Source organism: Saccopteryx bilineata, chromosome 6 (genome assembly GCF_036850765.1).
Source record: "Saccopteryx bilineata isolate mSacBil1 chromosome 6, mSacBil1_pri_phased_curated, whole genome shotgun sequence".
In the NCBI taxonomy this organism is placed as follows: domain Eukaryota; kingdom Metazoa; phylum Chordata; class Mammalia; order Chiroptera; family Emballonuridae; genus Saccopteryx; species Saccopteryx bilineata.
This window is the reverse complement of record NC_089495.1, coordinates 175,728,027-175,743,707: the sequence shown is the minus strand read 5'-3', so window position 1 is coordinate 175,743,707 and position 15,681 is coordinate 175,728,027. Positions and strand designations below refer to the sequence as shown.

Genomic DNA, 15,681 nt, shown 5'->3' with positions numbered 1-15,681 from the left:
ATTTTTATGATTGTGTGAGCCCAGCAGCAGCCTGGTCATAAGTGCTCGTGGTGGCATGTGCCATGAAATGGAAATAAGTCATATTGCTGGGGCCTTGAGAGTGAAGCTCCTTTGAAGTTTGTGTGTTTATACACGCTTGCCAAATTTTTAATGCCAGTAAAACCAAAAGACGATTTGGAATTTTAACTTACAGTAAAATGACATTTTATCTTTTTAATGTTCTGGGAAGCATCAATTCAATCTAACATTAAAAAAACTTAAACCATAGCTACTTTGGGTAACAGTGACAAAAATAGTACTTGATAAAGAATGCTGCCTGTTCTGAAAACCAGGGGGAAGTGCCACAGTGAAGGTCTAACTGGCAACTGAAGAACAGTTGGATTTGATAGAGCTAAGTCTAAAATGACAAAGGGAGTCATTATCCTTTTAGTTAATGATGTAAGAAACTGCAAACGTTCTCATAGGAGAAATCATGGGATATACCATGAATATAAAACTCAGGCCACATGGAGGCTTCAAAGATACAGGTAATGGGCAATTTTTTAAGGTGGGTGGCAGGTGCACAGGTGTTCATTGTATTATTATCCTTTATAACTTACAAATATTTATATATTACAGTCCTCTTTTAAAAATACCTGTATATGAAACATTTCACAGTAAAGTTTAAAAAAACAGGGGTAAAGGGGGCTGCTGGAGAATTAGAAGCAATGTCATATACAAACATATTCCTAGATAGCAAAGAACCAGAAGTTATTCTCCGAGCAAGGAGAGGCCACCTTAATAGGAAGGTAACAATGGCCACATGCGCATCAGGTGGTCAGGCTCTGGCTTTACTGTGGGCCTCAAATCGATTTGGGAGGAAGGGTTCCAACACAGGCTGTCATTAAGGCCGCTGGCCAAACACACAGCCTTCCTTCCACCCCCCGACAGTCCCTCTGCCTCCTATTCTGAATTGCTTCAGATTTCCCTTAGTCTGTTTCTCATTGATCCCCATGCTCACTGCTTCGTACTAATCACTAAGGCAGGAACCCCTGAACTTCACACAGTCTGTCGGGCTCCCATCACCAGAGTGAGGGCAGGCTACACGGGAAGAAATGCGACCATATAGACAGCTTGGCCCCTTACGTCACATATTTGCATATATTCTAATTACTGTTATTGAATCACAAGCTTAAAACAGAAAAGAACTCATTTTTTCCACTGGAAGGCTTGACGTGTCTTTGTTTACACAATTATTAACATACGACATACAGCCGCCTCAATAAAGCACTTCTGTAGAGGCCTGGAGAGCACATGCAATTATACTTCAGCAGGTAAAAATATATTGGGGTTTTTTCCCTAAAAGCAGAGAAAATTAATTCTTTTCAGCTGTGTCATTCCAGGGACAAGCATTTGCTTTGCGTTAAGCAGTGATTTGTAGGCTGGGCTTGGCCAGCATCTCGTGACGTGGGGGGGGGGGTGCACACACACTCACGTCCAAATGTCCTGTCCCCAGGCAGTCGGCAGGGGCTGCCTCCTGCAACCCATCTAGACCGTCTCTAAACCAGCTTTCTCCCGGACACTCGTCATTATCCCACACTTCCTACCTGTACTGTTTGTTTTTAAGCTCATGTGAGGTTATTTTATGTAAATTTTCATTTTTCTAAAAGACTGTTCAATTTCCTTTAAAATTTCTGCTTAATAATCAATAAGGAAATTCTATCTGGTGCTTTATTTATTCACGTAGTATTTCCTGGGAGCCTACTATGGACGGTGGGTAGAAAGCTGAGCATGACACAAGATGATTTGTCCTCAGATGATTCACAAGCTAGTAGTGGGAGTCTCAAGAGGCAGTGGGATCTTCCAAACCTTGGGAAGAGATTTCAAACCCCTGGACAGTCCGTATGAGTCACTGAGGTTCAAAGACCTGTGATCTGTTCCTTTGAAATAACGGAGTTCATAAAAAAGGTTAGGAAGTGCTGGCCCAGAGGGCGGAACAGACACTGACACGTCTGCGATGTGTCCTGGAAGCGGCAACTGCAGGCCGCAGAAAGCACGAGGAGGAAACAAATCAGCAGGGGAAGGGCTTGCAAAGGACTGCACGATGCCTATCTACCCTGGGCCTCAGGAAAGAATGTCCTTGGCCCGAGCATTTCAAGCACAGGTAAGAGCGTGTGAAAGTTACTGGGGAAGGAACAGGACCTTTTGGAAGAAGACCAAGCACTTTGGGGTGGCCAGAACCTGGGACTCTGTAGATGAGTCAGAAACAACACTGAAAGCGTGTTCTGGGCTCCTACGAGGGAAGTGTTTTCCCATTAAGTAGTTCCCATGCATCTCGCAGGGAGGTGGGCAACAGGCAGGCGTGTGGGCGTGTGCATGTGTGTGTCCTCACTGAAGAAGTGAAAGTGGACAGCAGGGGAGTGATAGCGATACCAATTCTGCTTCTAGAGAAAGTTACTCAACACTTACTTAGACATAAAGAGAAACTATATATACTTATACGTTTCTTGTGTTAACCACTATCATCCCTCTGACCCTGAGACAGGTGCAGCTAAGTCACAGTGGCTCAGGCTCTCCTGTTTGCCCTTTCTGCTTCAGGACAGCCTGCTTCCCCTGACCCCCCTGTTTTTCAAACCATGGGTAGGTTCTCTAGAGAGAGAGAGAGGTCTGCTGGCAGTTTGGAGGGAGGGATGAGTCGAGGTGGGAAGGAGGGAGCTAGAGAAGAGTGATAACGGCCTGCAAAGCGGACGGCACTGATCACACCTGTCTCAGAGAGTCCAGAAAGGAGAACCAGGATCCAGTGATGCAGGCTGAAGTCTGACAGTCTGAACTGCCTAAAGACATGAGAGGACACACCTTGATTTGTCCCTGCAGCTTGTTAGACAAACTACAGAGCCATTTGGCCTCGAGAGGATTTCAAAGGTTTATCAGTTATCTATTGCTACATAAATTACCACAAAAGTAGCGGTTTAAAACAAAAAACATTTATTATCTCAGTTTCTGGGGGTGAGGAATAAGGAGTGGCTTTGTGAGCAATTCTTGCTCAGGACCTCTCATGAGATTTCAATCAACAAACATGCCCAGGGCTGCAGACATCCAGAGGCTCACTCAGCGCGGAGGATGCTGGTGGGAAGCCTCCATGCTTCACTGGCTGTTGGAAGGAGGTCACACATTTTTGACACATGCTGCTTGAGTGTCCTCACAACATGGTTGTTGGCCTTTCCCAGAGTGAGTGATCCAACAGCGAGGGCAAGGAGCAAGCCACATGTCCTTACCGACCTCGCCTCAGAATTTACACACTGTCGCAGTGCATATGTCCCAGTGCATATTTTTATGCACTGGGAATCTCAAGGAGAAAGGAATGAAGCTCCACCTTTTGCAAACAATTTATGGACACATGTAACAAGGTCAGACAAGACAACTTTGAGGCTTCCTTCATACCTGAGATTCCTCAACTCTATGAACCAGTACAGGAAGATCAAATCTGGAGGAAAGTACCAGTATTTGAGTCAGCCCACCCTTAAAGGGGCACCCTGGGCCTCTTGTAATTGATGTCATCTGTCAAGAGGAGAGACTCAGTAATGCCATTCTGGGTACTCAATCAAGTGGCAATAGGATGAATTAAAACTGGTGTAATGAAAACACTATTTATGATTTTCAGAAAAGAGAGTAGACAAAAAAAGCTGAAGTTAGAGATTGTTTTGATTATTCTATTCTTGGGACAAAAACAGTAATTGAAAAATATCTAGCAGTTATCTTTTTTTTTTAATTTTGGGACTTACTTTGCTTTATTTGAATGTGTAAGAAAGAAAGATCTCTGAGCATTCTTGTCATAGATATTATTAAGCATTAGGAAGCTATGAGTTTTATAAAACAATAAATGAAAAGTCATGGTCAAAACATGAAACAAATGAAGTTCTGGCCGGATCTGGGGTAAATGATGGGGTATAGCACAGGAGAATAGACCTGAACCCGATGTCTGAAACGCTCTCCTTGTCCAGGCAAAGGTTTAGGATAGACACTTCTCGCCTATGGGTACAATCCGCCACTACCAGGATCTGCAGTGACCAGCATTTACACAATCTTGATACTGTCAATGCTAGCTACTAATTGGCAAACCATTTGGAATCAACCTCTAATCAAGGAGACAAGTATAGCCACTGGAAAGAATGCAGATGTTAATAACCCTGACAATAATGATACGGTTGCTAGAGGTTGAGGTAGGGTTGGGAGTGAGGGAAGGAGAAAAAAAAGTAAAAGAGTATATGAACTTTCCTAAACTTACACACAGTCTAAGTAAGGGGTGAGGATAGTTGGTAGAGATTATATAAAGCTGATAAATCAAGAAATTGTGTGTTAAAGTAGCAATAAAATTAAAATATAAGATTTCAAGTTAGAGTTGAATTCTAACAAAAGTCAGAAGGAGGGTGGAAAGTGGTATGAGCTATGTTCTTAATTATTTTCCCAGAGAGAGTCATGCGTTACTGACTAGTCCAGAAAGAGGAGCGTGAACACATTCCATAGAGTAAAGGTGTTTCACACCAGAACCAGAGACTGCTGGCTCTGGGGACAGGGTGGTGAAGAGGACTTTCACCGTCGTACCTTCTGTATTGTGTTTGCTCTCTCACTAAATACTGAATATACATAGCTTCTTTAAAGCAGAAAATGTAAAAGTCTGTGTAGTTTGTAGCATCTACATGTTGATACTAGTGTTCACTGGGTTTCCATAGATGAACCTCATGAATATCAATCCCTCTAGTCGACTTTAACAAATGGCAAAATTTCACTTATTTCATGAACTGCATTTCATTCTTCTTCTTGAGACAGAGAGTAGAAATCAGTTTACAGATTACTACCTTGCTGATAAATACTATTTAGCATAAACTAAAATTCTATGACTTATCCTGAAATATGCATTCTATACTTTACCACCAAATATACCTTACAATTTTCAGGATTAACTCAAATGGGCAGGAGTCCAGGCTTAGTAAAGAATTGACTCTCTGTCCTAGGAACAGTCCATGAAGCAGTTTTAATAACTGCCCTCCTACCTCCTGGTACTAAAGGTTATTTCTGAGTTCTTTTGGAAGGCCCACATACATCCTCTGTATATTTTAAAAGCAAACTCTCTGCTACCTAACTGGGGAAGATACTCAAAGGACTCAACAATGATTAAGATACCAAAGAAGCAAATGGCTAATGTGCCTACGTTTAACAAAAGGTGGCCATTTATCTATTTCAATTTTTTTTTTAATTTTTATTTTTTGAAAGAGAGAAAAGGAGAGAGGGAGGGAGAGAGGGAGGGAGGGAGGGAGGGAGGGAGGGAGGGAGGGAGGGAGGGAGGGAGGGAGGGAGGGAGAGACAGATAGGGACAGATAGACAGCAATGGAGAGAGATGAAAAGTATCAACTTGTAGTTGTGGCATCTTAGTTGTCATTGGTAGTTTTCCCATACCTGCCTGAACCGGGGGTCTCCAGCTGAGCCTGCGAACTCTTACTCAAGCCAGCAACCTTGGGCTCAAGTCGGTGACTATAGGATCATGTCTATGATCCTCCGCTCAATCCAGCAACCCCATGCTCAAGCTGGTGGGCCCGTGCTCAAGCCAGATGAGACCGTGCTCAAGCTGGCAACCTCGGGGTCTCAAACCTGGTCCTCAGTGTCCCAGGTTGATGCTCTTTCCACTGTGCCACCACCCGGTCAGGCTATTTTTTTTAAATTTTTAAAAGGTGGCCATTTAAAAAAACATTTCCCCAGATCAGCATCAGTACCAAATATAATGAAAAAGAATACAACAAGAAAAATGATGAGGTTGGTGGTCAAAATCCAGGTGGAGAAAGAAGCCTTTAATATAAAAGTACATTTTTTCCTTTGAGAAATAAGGGGAGAGATTCTATAAAAGCTCTTTGAGCTTCTACAGAAAAAAATACATTTTATACTCCTAAGAAATGCTCAGTCTTCTATTTTACAGTCATAGAACCTCAGGGTATGAAGAGAGGTGTACTATAGCAATCCACAACAACTATATAACACAGATCAAGCACCACCCACACTTTCTACAAGGAAATTTACATGAAGGGTTGAACTACGACCGCTCCTGTGAATCAGCTTCACTGCTTATATAAAAACATACTGAGAGAAGAATGGGAAAATGTGCACTTGTATCCACACAATGAAATACTACATGGGAATGAAAATGAACAAACTACTGACACATGTCACATGGATATCTCTAACAGGCTGAAAGCTGACTAGGCACATCAGACACAAATGGTACACAATCTGTGATCCCATTTACATAAAATATGAAACCAAGCAAAACTAATCACGGTCAGCATAGTGGTTACCTTTGGAGGAGGTAGAGAGTGTGTGTGGGGGGGGTGCTACAAGAGCCCTTTAGGGTTGTAGTAAAGTTCCATTTTTTTTTAATTGGATATAGTGGTGGGTCCACTCTGTAATAATTTGTCAAGCACTTGCAGTTATGATATGCACACTTTTCTGAATGTATGTATACTTTGATTAAAAAGTCAATTTAGGCCCTGGCTGGTTGGCTCAGAGGTAGAGCATTGGCCCAGTGTGTGGAAGTCCTGGGTTCGATTCCTGGCCAGGGCACAGAGGAGAAGTGTCCATCTGCTTCTCCACCCTTCCCCCTCTCCTTTCTGTCTCTCTCTTCCCCTCCCACAGCCAAGGCTCCATTGGAGCAAAGTTGGCCCGGGCGCTGAGGACTGCTCCATGGCCTCCGCCTCAGGTGCTAGAATGGCTCCAGTTGCAATGGAGCAATGCCCCAGACAGGCAGAGCATCGCCCCCTGGTGGGCTTGCCAGGTGGATTCTAGTCAGGCACATGTGGGAATCTGTCTCTCTGCCTCTCCATTTCTTACTTCAGAAAAAATGCAAAAAATAAAAATCAATTAAAAAAACAACAACATAGGGCTTCCTGCTAGCTTAATATGGCACCTTTATGCAGACTTTTTAAATGTCCCTCTGGATGAATGAACTGGAAAATGGCACCCGTGGGCAGAGCGAGCAAGTTTGGGCCCTGGCAAGTAGAAAGCAAGCTGGTCCCACTGATGCACTTGGCTAGACACAAACTCAGACATCTGGACGAACATCTGCAAATCTGGAAAACACTCATTGACCTGCCCTCACCACAGTTTATGAGAAGGACATGGCAGAGCCCTTATATTACAGATGTGGAAGTGACACAGAGCATTGAGACTGGTGCATGGAGGTGCCACAGCTGATAAGCAGTGGGGTCAGTAGCTCTCCACATGATTCTGATTCCTTCTTGGGAGGGAGAACAGGAAGAAGCCTTCTCTGTTACTGTGTATATTGTTATTGGTCATCTCAAATGTTTTGTGGATTAAGGCATGGGATAAATACATGTTCATATATTCTTTTTTTTTTTTTAATTCAGTGAGAGGATGGGAAGCAGAGAGATAGACTCCCGCATGTCCCCAGATAGGGATCCAACTGGCAAGCCCACTAGGGGGCGGTGCTCTGTCCATCTGGGGCATCAGCAACCAAACCCTTCTTAGCCCCTGAGGTGGATGCCATGGAGCCATCCTCAGTACCCAACTCACTCCAATTGAGCAATGGCTGCAGGAGGGGAAGAGAGCAAGGGAGGGGTAGAGAAGCAGTTGGGTGCTTCTCCTGTGTGCCCTGACCAGGAATCGAACCTGGAACATCCACACACCAGGCTGATGCTCTACCACTGAACCAACCGGCCAGGGCCTATGTGTTCATATATTCTAATATTGGGCTTTAGTGAAGGTCCTTGGTTTTAAGCCCATTTGAAAATATGCTCTAAGCATAGACTCAGAAATAAACATTCATCTCTTAGATGTTTATCTATACAAAAAGATCTGTAGAATAGAGAAGATTGCATATTAACGAGCATCCTGGCCCTCCCACAGCTTACTGACTTACGGATATAAACTCTTCCATGTCTGAAAAAGTGAAAGAGAAAGACACACACGTAATGTTTATGTCCAGCTTACCTAGAAGTGTCTGCTTATTCTGGGCGGAGTCAGGCTCTGAAGAACACCTGCAAGAGCGGAGGACAATCACTCCTCCAAGCACACCGTCTTCACTGGCCAGGAACGGTGAACCTGAGGCACAAATGACTAGTGATCACTGCTCAGTTAATTTTAACATGTTCATTCTCAACTTTCATTTGATTACTAGTTCAAAAAAGTAGTATGAGTAAGATCTAGAATGATGCCCGTTTCCTGACAATCACCACAGTTCCCACCATGTATGGGCTTGATAGCAAAGGCAAGCTGATGCCTGAACAGGGGTCATTTGGCAAACACAGTGCCAGATGCTGCCAAGAAGACTTGAGTGGGGGTGGAGAGTGCACTGCTCTATATGGCATGGAACTGGAAACACCACCAGATTAAAGGACCAAACACAAATCCAGGGAAAAATGCTCAGCGGCGCCCTTTGATCAGCTCTGAGGGATCACTTACCAGACTCTCCCCGCTGTCACGGGCATGCCACCAAAAGCTTTGATTTACTACCTTATATTCAATTTTAAACAATAAGCTACAAACTTTATTACAAACATGTTAAAATCCTCCTGATGGCTTACACAAACAAGGGTGAAACCATGTTTCTATACTATTATGAGCGTCTAGTGGTCCGAACGACTAGCCTCTGTAGGATCTCACACACGGGTCCGCCGTGAGCATTTCGAGAACACTCCACTTTAAAACCTTCGTTTCCCCTCCCCAACATCTTCAGACAGCTGGCACAGCAAGTACGCACGTGAAGACAAAATGCTCAACTAGCCTAGCCAGAGCACAATCAAAGAAATTAAAAATAAAAGCCAACCAAATTAGATTTGGAAGGAGCTTCTCATTAAATTTAGCAGATTAAACACATGCTTTGATCCCCACTCCCTCCTCAAGTCCCAGTAAGCTCAGGGGACAGGAAGGAAAAGGCACGCCCGAGAAGGACAGAGAAGAAGACAGAAGTACAGAATTGACCTTTTAGAAAGAGGAGAGAAAATGGACAAGCAGCTGCTCACCTAGCAAAGCTGTGAAACCTCAGCTTCCACAGGGTAGTAGGGGAAAGGATGGTTGGCATGAGGAGACACGTATAGGAAACCACCCAGTTTTGTCATAAAACCGAAAAAGGATCAGAAATTGGAGGCTTCAAGTTCTTCTGAAGGCAGGGGTGCAGGATGGGGCTGAAACACAGATGGTTGGGTGAGAGCACCGAAAAGGATTCTGAGTTCCTTATAACTTATCCCTGTTCAACCTCCTCCCTTTCCAATGACCCAACACTTGAGCCAGGTTACATCCCGTCAGTTCCCGCACAGGATTGCGCACATGCCCGTCTCTGCCCCTTCACTTCTACTGACAGACTCTCATCATGGGTACCACACTGCACCAGGCTCCTGTCACTCAACTGTCCGAACTCATTAATTCAATCAATATGTACTATGTGTCAGAACTGTTCTAGATAGTGAGCAAAATGAAGTCCCTGATCACATCTATTTGAGCATGTTGGGGAACAAGTAATAAACTCACAAGTCAATAAAGAAACCCACCCAGAAGTAGTAAATTAAGAAAACAAGTCCTGATATGATAGAGGGTGTGACTGGGGCAAGGACCACTTTACATCAGGGGGCGGGAGTGGCACCATTTGGTAAGGAGCTCATCTGATGAAGATCTGGAGAAGGGCATGAACCAAGCAAATACACAGACTCTGAGGTGGGAAAGGATTAGGGTGCTCAGTAAATGCAAAGGAGTCTAGAGTGGTGAGAGCCCAATGAGAGAGGAGGAAGGGAGGGCAGGAGCTCAGAGAGGTAGGGCCAGGTCATGGGAGTTATACAAGGCCTTGTGGGTTCGGCAAGGAGTTTGACTTGTACTCCAAGTGTGATGAAAAGACGAGCAGGGCTTTAACCAGGCCATTGACTGTTTTTATTTGCACTGGCTTTGTTGGCTGCCATGGCAGCCCAGTTGAGAAATGACAGAGACTTGAGTGAGCCTAGCAGCAGTGGAGACCATTCGCAGAGGTTAAGGCTAGGATTTATTCTATAAGTAGAACTGACAGGGTTGTTTACATAACTTATATGAGGGGCATGGGAAACAGGGATATCAAAGTTTATTCTAATAATAAGTATGTATTCAAGCTATGATCACATTATTAAACCACTCAAAAACAATCAATGGCTCCGAACTGCCCACAGAATGATGTCCAACCATCTGACCCTGACCTAGCCTCATCTCCCTTCCCAACCTTGTCTCCCTATCTGTTTATACACACATCATATGCTTCAGCTAAACTGGACTTCCTGTATCCCATTTCCCCAAGATATTCCCTAGGACCATGGTTATGACCTGTCCTTCCTGGCTTCCTTTCTTCTCATGAACAGAATCTGTTCTTCAGTTCCAATGCCTTTATACAGATCCAAGGTCTATGGGATAAAGCTCTCTGATACCTTTAAAACTCTCTCAGTGATTAACAAAGTGCTTTCATGTATTCACCACCTTCCCCATCCCCAACCTCTTCAACATAAACATACCCACTCACACACTCCTGCCATGTGTGATCTGTGGCACAAGGATGGTAAGACAGTACGTGAGGACTCTGAAGGGTATAGGGTCCCAGGTCACCATGGAAGCTTATTACCAGGGCTCCTGATCCTTTGTATGAATTCATGGAGTAATTTAATCAAACAATGATTAGGCATATCTAAAGATTCCAAATTTTTCAAGGGAAGTATTCAGATTTCATACTATCACTGTCATGTTAAAGAAAAAAATACTGACTCCGACAGAAGACTTTTTTTTTTAGTCTCAGGGTAGCAATTGTGTTCTTAAGCAAGACATACTAACAAAGCCCCATGATTCAGCTTCTTCAGTTATAATCATGGTTAGCAAAAGACATCTTTCTGGATTGTGGTGATGACTGATTTTGTATATTTGAACTTTAAACCTCTATGGTGCTACTTAAATATGTGGTGATAGTAGTACTAATAGCAGAAAGACACTTTATAGCATTTGCAGGTTCTCAAAGATTATCATGTTAAACAAAATCTATTAATGTAGCTACCTGGATACCCTTCTACAATAGCTGGAACCAGTGCTCAACTGACATTCAGCAATTGAGTGGTGGTGGCAGAGTATCAATTTCCCAGGTTAAAATGTTAAACAGTCTCTGCATAAAAGGAAACACTATTTCTTATTCTTCCCAGTAAGAAAAGAAAAATTAACATGGAATGCCATGTTGTTGGGCACCGTGCTAGATGCTTTCTATGCCCACACAGAAAACTGGTGCCAGATATTAATAAACTAAGACTATCTAAAGCCTTTATGGATATATATGCAAGGAGTTGTATAAAATAAGAAAATTAAAGGAATAAAGAAATAATAAAAATTAAGTTTCATTCACTCTAATAAAGTGTCTCAAATAGATTCTTTAAATACTCAAGTCTATAACTGCTCACTGGAATGAAATTATAGTTATAGATGGTAAGAGACATTCACTGGGATCAAATGTGTATAATCTGGACATTCATTCAGATTGTAAACTCAGACTGAAAACAAGTAAGACAACTACTTACTGTATCTGTGCCATAATTCCTAAAGATGAAGAATTTGAAGAAAGTGAAAGGAGAATCACAATTAAGTATTAAAATAAATAAGTCAACGGGAATACTAATCCATATCTTTTGATGGCTAGTCCAGAATTCCCATTAGAATGATTTTAAGTAAAAAGGATAACTGCTGGCTCATAAAATCCAAGAGGAAAAAATCCAAACTTCTGGAAGGGTAGGGATGTGATGGTTTCAGAAATAGCAGAAACCGCTTCCTCCGCTACTCATGGCAATGCCCATCAGTAGCTCCAGAACGGCATACCTGACAGCTCAAACCAGCAGAGAGACTTCCTCTATTTGTCATTCCCAGGGGCCACCAATAAGAATCAGGAAGATGGGAAAACATGACTGGCCTGGCTCTGGTCAGGAGGTAAGCTTACAACAATCAACTGTGACCAAGAGGCAAGGGAGTGAGTTCACAGCCAAACAATTCACAGATATCCACAAAACACAAATGGATAAAACACTGAGTGTTGGAACCAGGAATCAGGGCCCCAGATTTGGTGTGGTATACTTGAACTTAGACAATCCACTTTACTACTCTGAACTTTGCTTTTTTTCCTCATCTGAGAAATTAAGAGACTGGACTAATAATCTTTGATGTCTCTACCAGTCCTAACAGACACAGTCGTAGGAGTACTGTCAGTTTTAGAGAATCATGTCGACCCATAAGCAGCAATCAGCCATTACCTGATGCCAGTAAGCACCTTTTGCAAAACCTGATAGAACACTTCCATTTCAACATGCCAGAACTTATCAAGAGAGCAATTCTGTAGTCAGAAGGCAGCTGCTAATGTTCCACCTTCCCGGTGCGTTTAATGAAGAGACTGTCTTTTAAACACATTTCTGTGGATTTCTTTCTTCTTAATGTCTATATGCCAAATCACTGGAATGCCATTTTCTCTTAGAGGAATTACACATACGTTGGGGAAAATAAATGTACCGATACACAGAGAGCAATGACTGGTCACCAGGTAAGCAGGAGAATGAAGGACTGAAGAATAATAATGTTCCCTAATGGCAACACACACCTCTAATTCCAAAAGAACAATAATAATTACAAATATCCTTTAAACATAGAAACAGGGGACAAATATTGATCGACTTATGACCTGTGCGACTTACGACCATTCGACTTTATGACCACAATCTCTAGCCACGACTGCTCTGCGTCTGGCAGCGCAAGCGTTGCCCAGCTGGGCGTATGACAGTGCGGACCAGCTTCCGGCAGCACTACCATCTCTGCATGCACCATTTCAACTGTTATCCCAGATTCGGTACAGAAATTTGTGTTTTGTGTCTTGGATATTTTTCATCAAACCCCTCCCAAGATGTCTACCAAGAGGAAATTGTCTTTGCAAATATTAAACCAGTTGTACTGGTAATAAAATGTTTTACTTAAACCTGACGAATGTAAAAATAAGAAACAAAATGGTGTAGAGATGATACAAATGGCATAAAATGAACAAAGAAAATTATAACAATAATGAAAAAAATTATGATAAAATATGACTTAAAGATTTTTATAACATCATTTCACAGTACTGTACATATAGCCTACTCAACTTACGACCAAATTGTGTTACCACCGAGCTGTCGGAACCGATAGTGGTCGTAAGTCGAGCACTAGCTGTAATAGTTTGTACTTCCTGGCCAACCAAGAACCTTTACTCTGAAGACGCACTTAAGTTAGCTTATATATCTTTTACAGACACAAAGTATAGGCACAGTGACATGGAGACCACATAACTCAATAAGAGGAGCCAATCACTAACTTCAGAATCATGAGCTCATTAATAAAGTGATACTACACTCCCCCTTTGAAGGAAGATCTATAGAGTGCCACCATCATCCTATCAGACATACATTGACTGCATTCTACCATCTTCTGCTCCCACAAAAATCCCAATGGAATAATTATTACTACATTCATTTGACAGATGAGAAACCAAAGGAAGGAAAGAAAGAAGCTGAGGCCCTAGAGCAGCGGTTCTCAACCTGTGGGTTGCGACCCCGGTGGGGGTCGAATGACCAAAACACAGGGGTCCGCCTAAAGCCATCGGAAAATACATATTTACTATACAATACATTTTTAAATAAAATATGTATTTCCGATGGCTTTAGGCAACCCCTGTGTTTTGGTCGTTCGACCCTCGCTGGGGTTGCGACCCACAGGTTGAGAACCGCTGCTCTAGGGGGAAATGAAGTAACAGGAAGAAGTGGGAGTGAAACCCACAGCACAGACTCAGACCCTCTCTCTACACGGCACACCGAGATGCGCACCTTTTCCGACAGCCCCCCTTACCACAACTCCAGGTGTCATCACCATGTGCATTTCTCTGGTTTTAATAAACAGCGTTTTAAAGACTCTCATTTAATTCTTTATAGAGGAGAGTAGCCAATGACCCTTTTAAAATCCCTATCTACCAAATTTGAAAGATAGGAAGTTACTTTGTTTTAGAACACAAAATTCCATTTCATTCCATAGAAGTATAACCAGAATCTTAACATATGAGAGACATTCAATCTTTGGAAAAATTTACTGACTCTGCCACAGAGATTAGGGGTAGAAACCAAACTGAGGACGCCATTAAAGCCTCTGCCTTTTGGTTTAACCAATTATAGAACTATATTCACCTGACACTGTTCTAGGAATGACAAGTGATTTTTAAAAAAGGTTTGACACAGTGTCTCTATCTTCAATGAACAATTCAGCTAAAGAGGGAAATTAACACACTTCAAAAATCCTGAAGCAATTCCAAGAGAACCAGGGGGTATCTCCTGCTGAACGTCCAGCCCCTCATTCTATCTGCAAGGGGGGGGGGGGATCCAGCATTCCACAAATTCACCCTGAAGTGACAATGACAGAACGAGAAAGGTGATTTCCCAACAGAGGAAGCAAGTGACAGTGGGCTACAGAGATCTGCAGACTCCCTGGAGAGGAAGCAATGGGCCCGGTGTTCCTGCCCCGGTCCTGGCTCTCACCAAGTTAGCTCTAACAAGTAAGAGGAGGATCCTCTGCCTTGGTCTCCTGAGTCCTCCCCATCAACTTCCTGGGGAGGCAGAAACACCTTTCCCCTCCAGGGAAAAGGTTACACCTGCCAGGCCTCCCATTTCCGGAAGTGTCACAAGACAGAAGGGGGCAACATGGGAATAGCAGCAGAAAAAAGGGGTCCCTACCAGGCAAACTGTCTTCAGTGGGGGCAGGGGGAGGTGGTGTAGATGTATACTTGCTCATTAATACCAGACTAGAAGCCATCAATTTGCAGACAGTATTCATTCAACAAATATTTCATATTTTGTAAACATTCACTTTAAAAGAAGCAACTCTGTCAACCGAGGGGACCTGGGTATGCAATGATTAAGGCAAAAATCTGTGTCCCTAAGTGCTGTGGTCTAAATGTCTGTGTCCTCTCCAAATGCATATGTTGAAAATCTAGTGGCCAGTGTGATGGTATGAGGAAGCAGGCCTTTGGGAGGTGATTAGGTCATGAATGAGATGAGTGTCCGTATAAAAGAGGCTCAGGAAGGTCGCTTGTCCTTTGTGCCACGTGAGGTTACAATAAGAAGACTTCAACCCAGAAGTGGGCCCCAACCCAACCAGGCCGGCACCCTGATCTTGAAAGTCCAGCCTCCAGACAAGCCACCTGGTCTGTGGCATTTTGTAAGGCAACCCGAATGACCTACAACACCACGTCATCTCTGACAACAAACAAAAAGGATCAGCGCGAAAGGAGCTCGGGCAGCACAGGGAGATACAGGGCGTGGCAGCTGTGGGGGCAGACGGGCCTTTACCAGCATGGCCAGAAACAGCTTTTCAGATGCAGGTGACACTTGAGGACAACAACCCAAGCAAGTAAGAGAACAGCAATATAGGTATTTGGGGCCTTAGAGCAAAAAAGACGCCAGCATAGTAAAGAAACATTCCCATGTATAACAATGCCTCACAAATAGGAATGGTACACCCCTCACTTCCAATCACGAGAAGAAGGGGCTGGTATTCAGCTGATGGCTAACAGCCCCTGTCCCTACTGGTTAGTAACTCTCTTGACTATTCCCTGACGTAAGATATAACCATCATTTTACTTCTAAAACATGT

The 15,681-nt window shown here is 43.2% G+C and overlaps 1 protein-coding gene across 4 annotated transcripts in view; it reads right to left on the bottom strand.

The window, feature by feature from the left end:
• The window catches only part of TASP1 (taspase 1), a 329,261-nt gene that overhangs the window by 56,347 nt on the left and 257,233 nt on the right, over positions 1-15,681 (bottom strand). For all 4 annotated transcript variants that reach the window (XR_010725983.1, XM_066234263.1, XM_066234264.1 and 1 more), the window contains one exon: positions 7,975-8,085. Coding sequence is in view for 3 of the 4 variants with exons in the window: in XM_066234263.1 (XP_066090360.1) it covers positions 7,975-8,085 (111 nt within the window). In the remaining variant the exon portion in view is untranslated. The remainder of the gene's footprint in view (positions 1-7,974; positions 8,086-15,681) is intronic.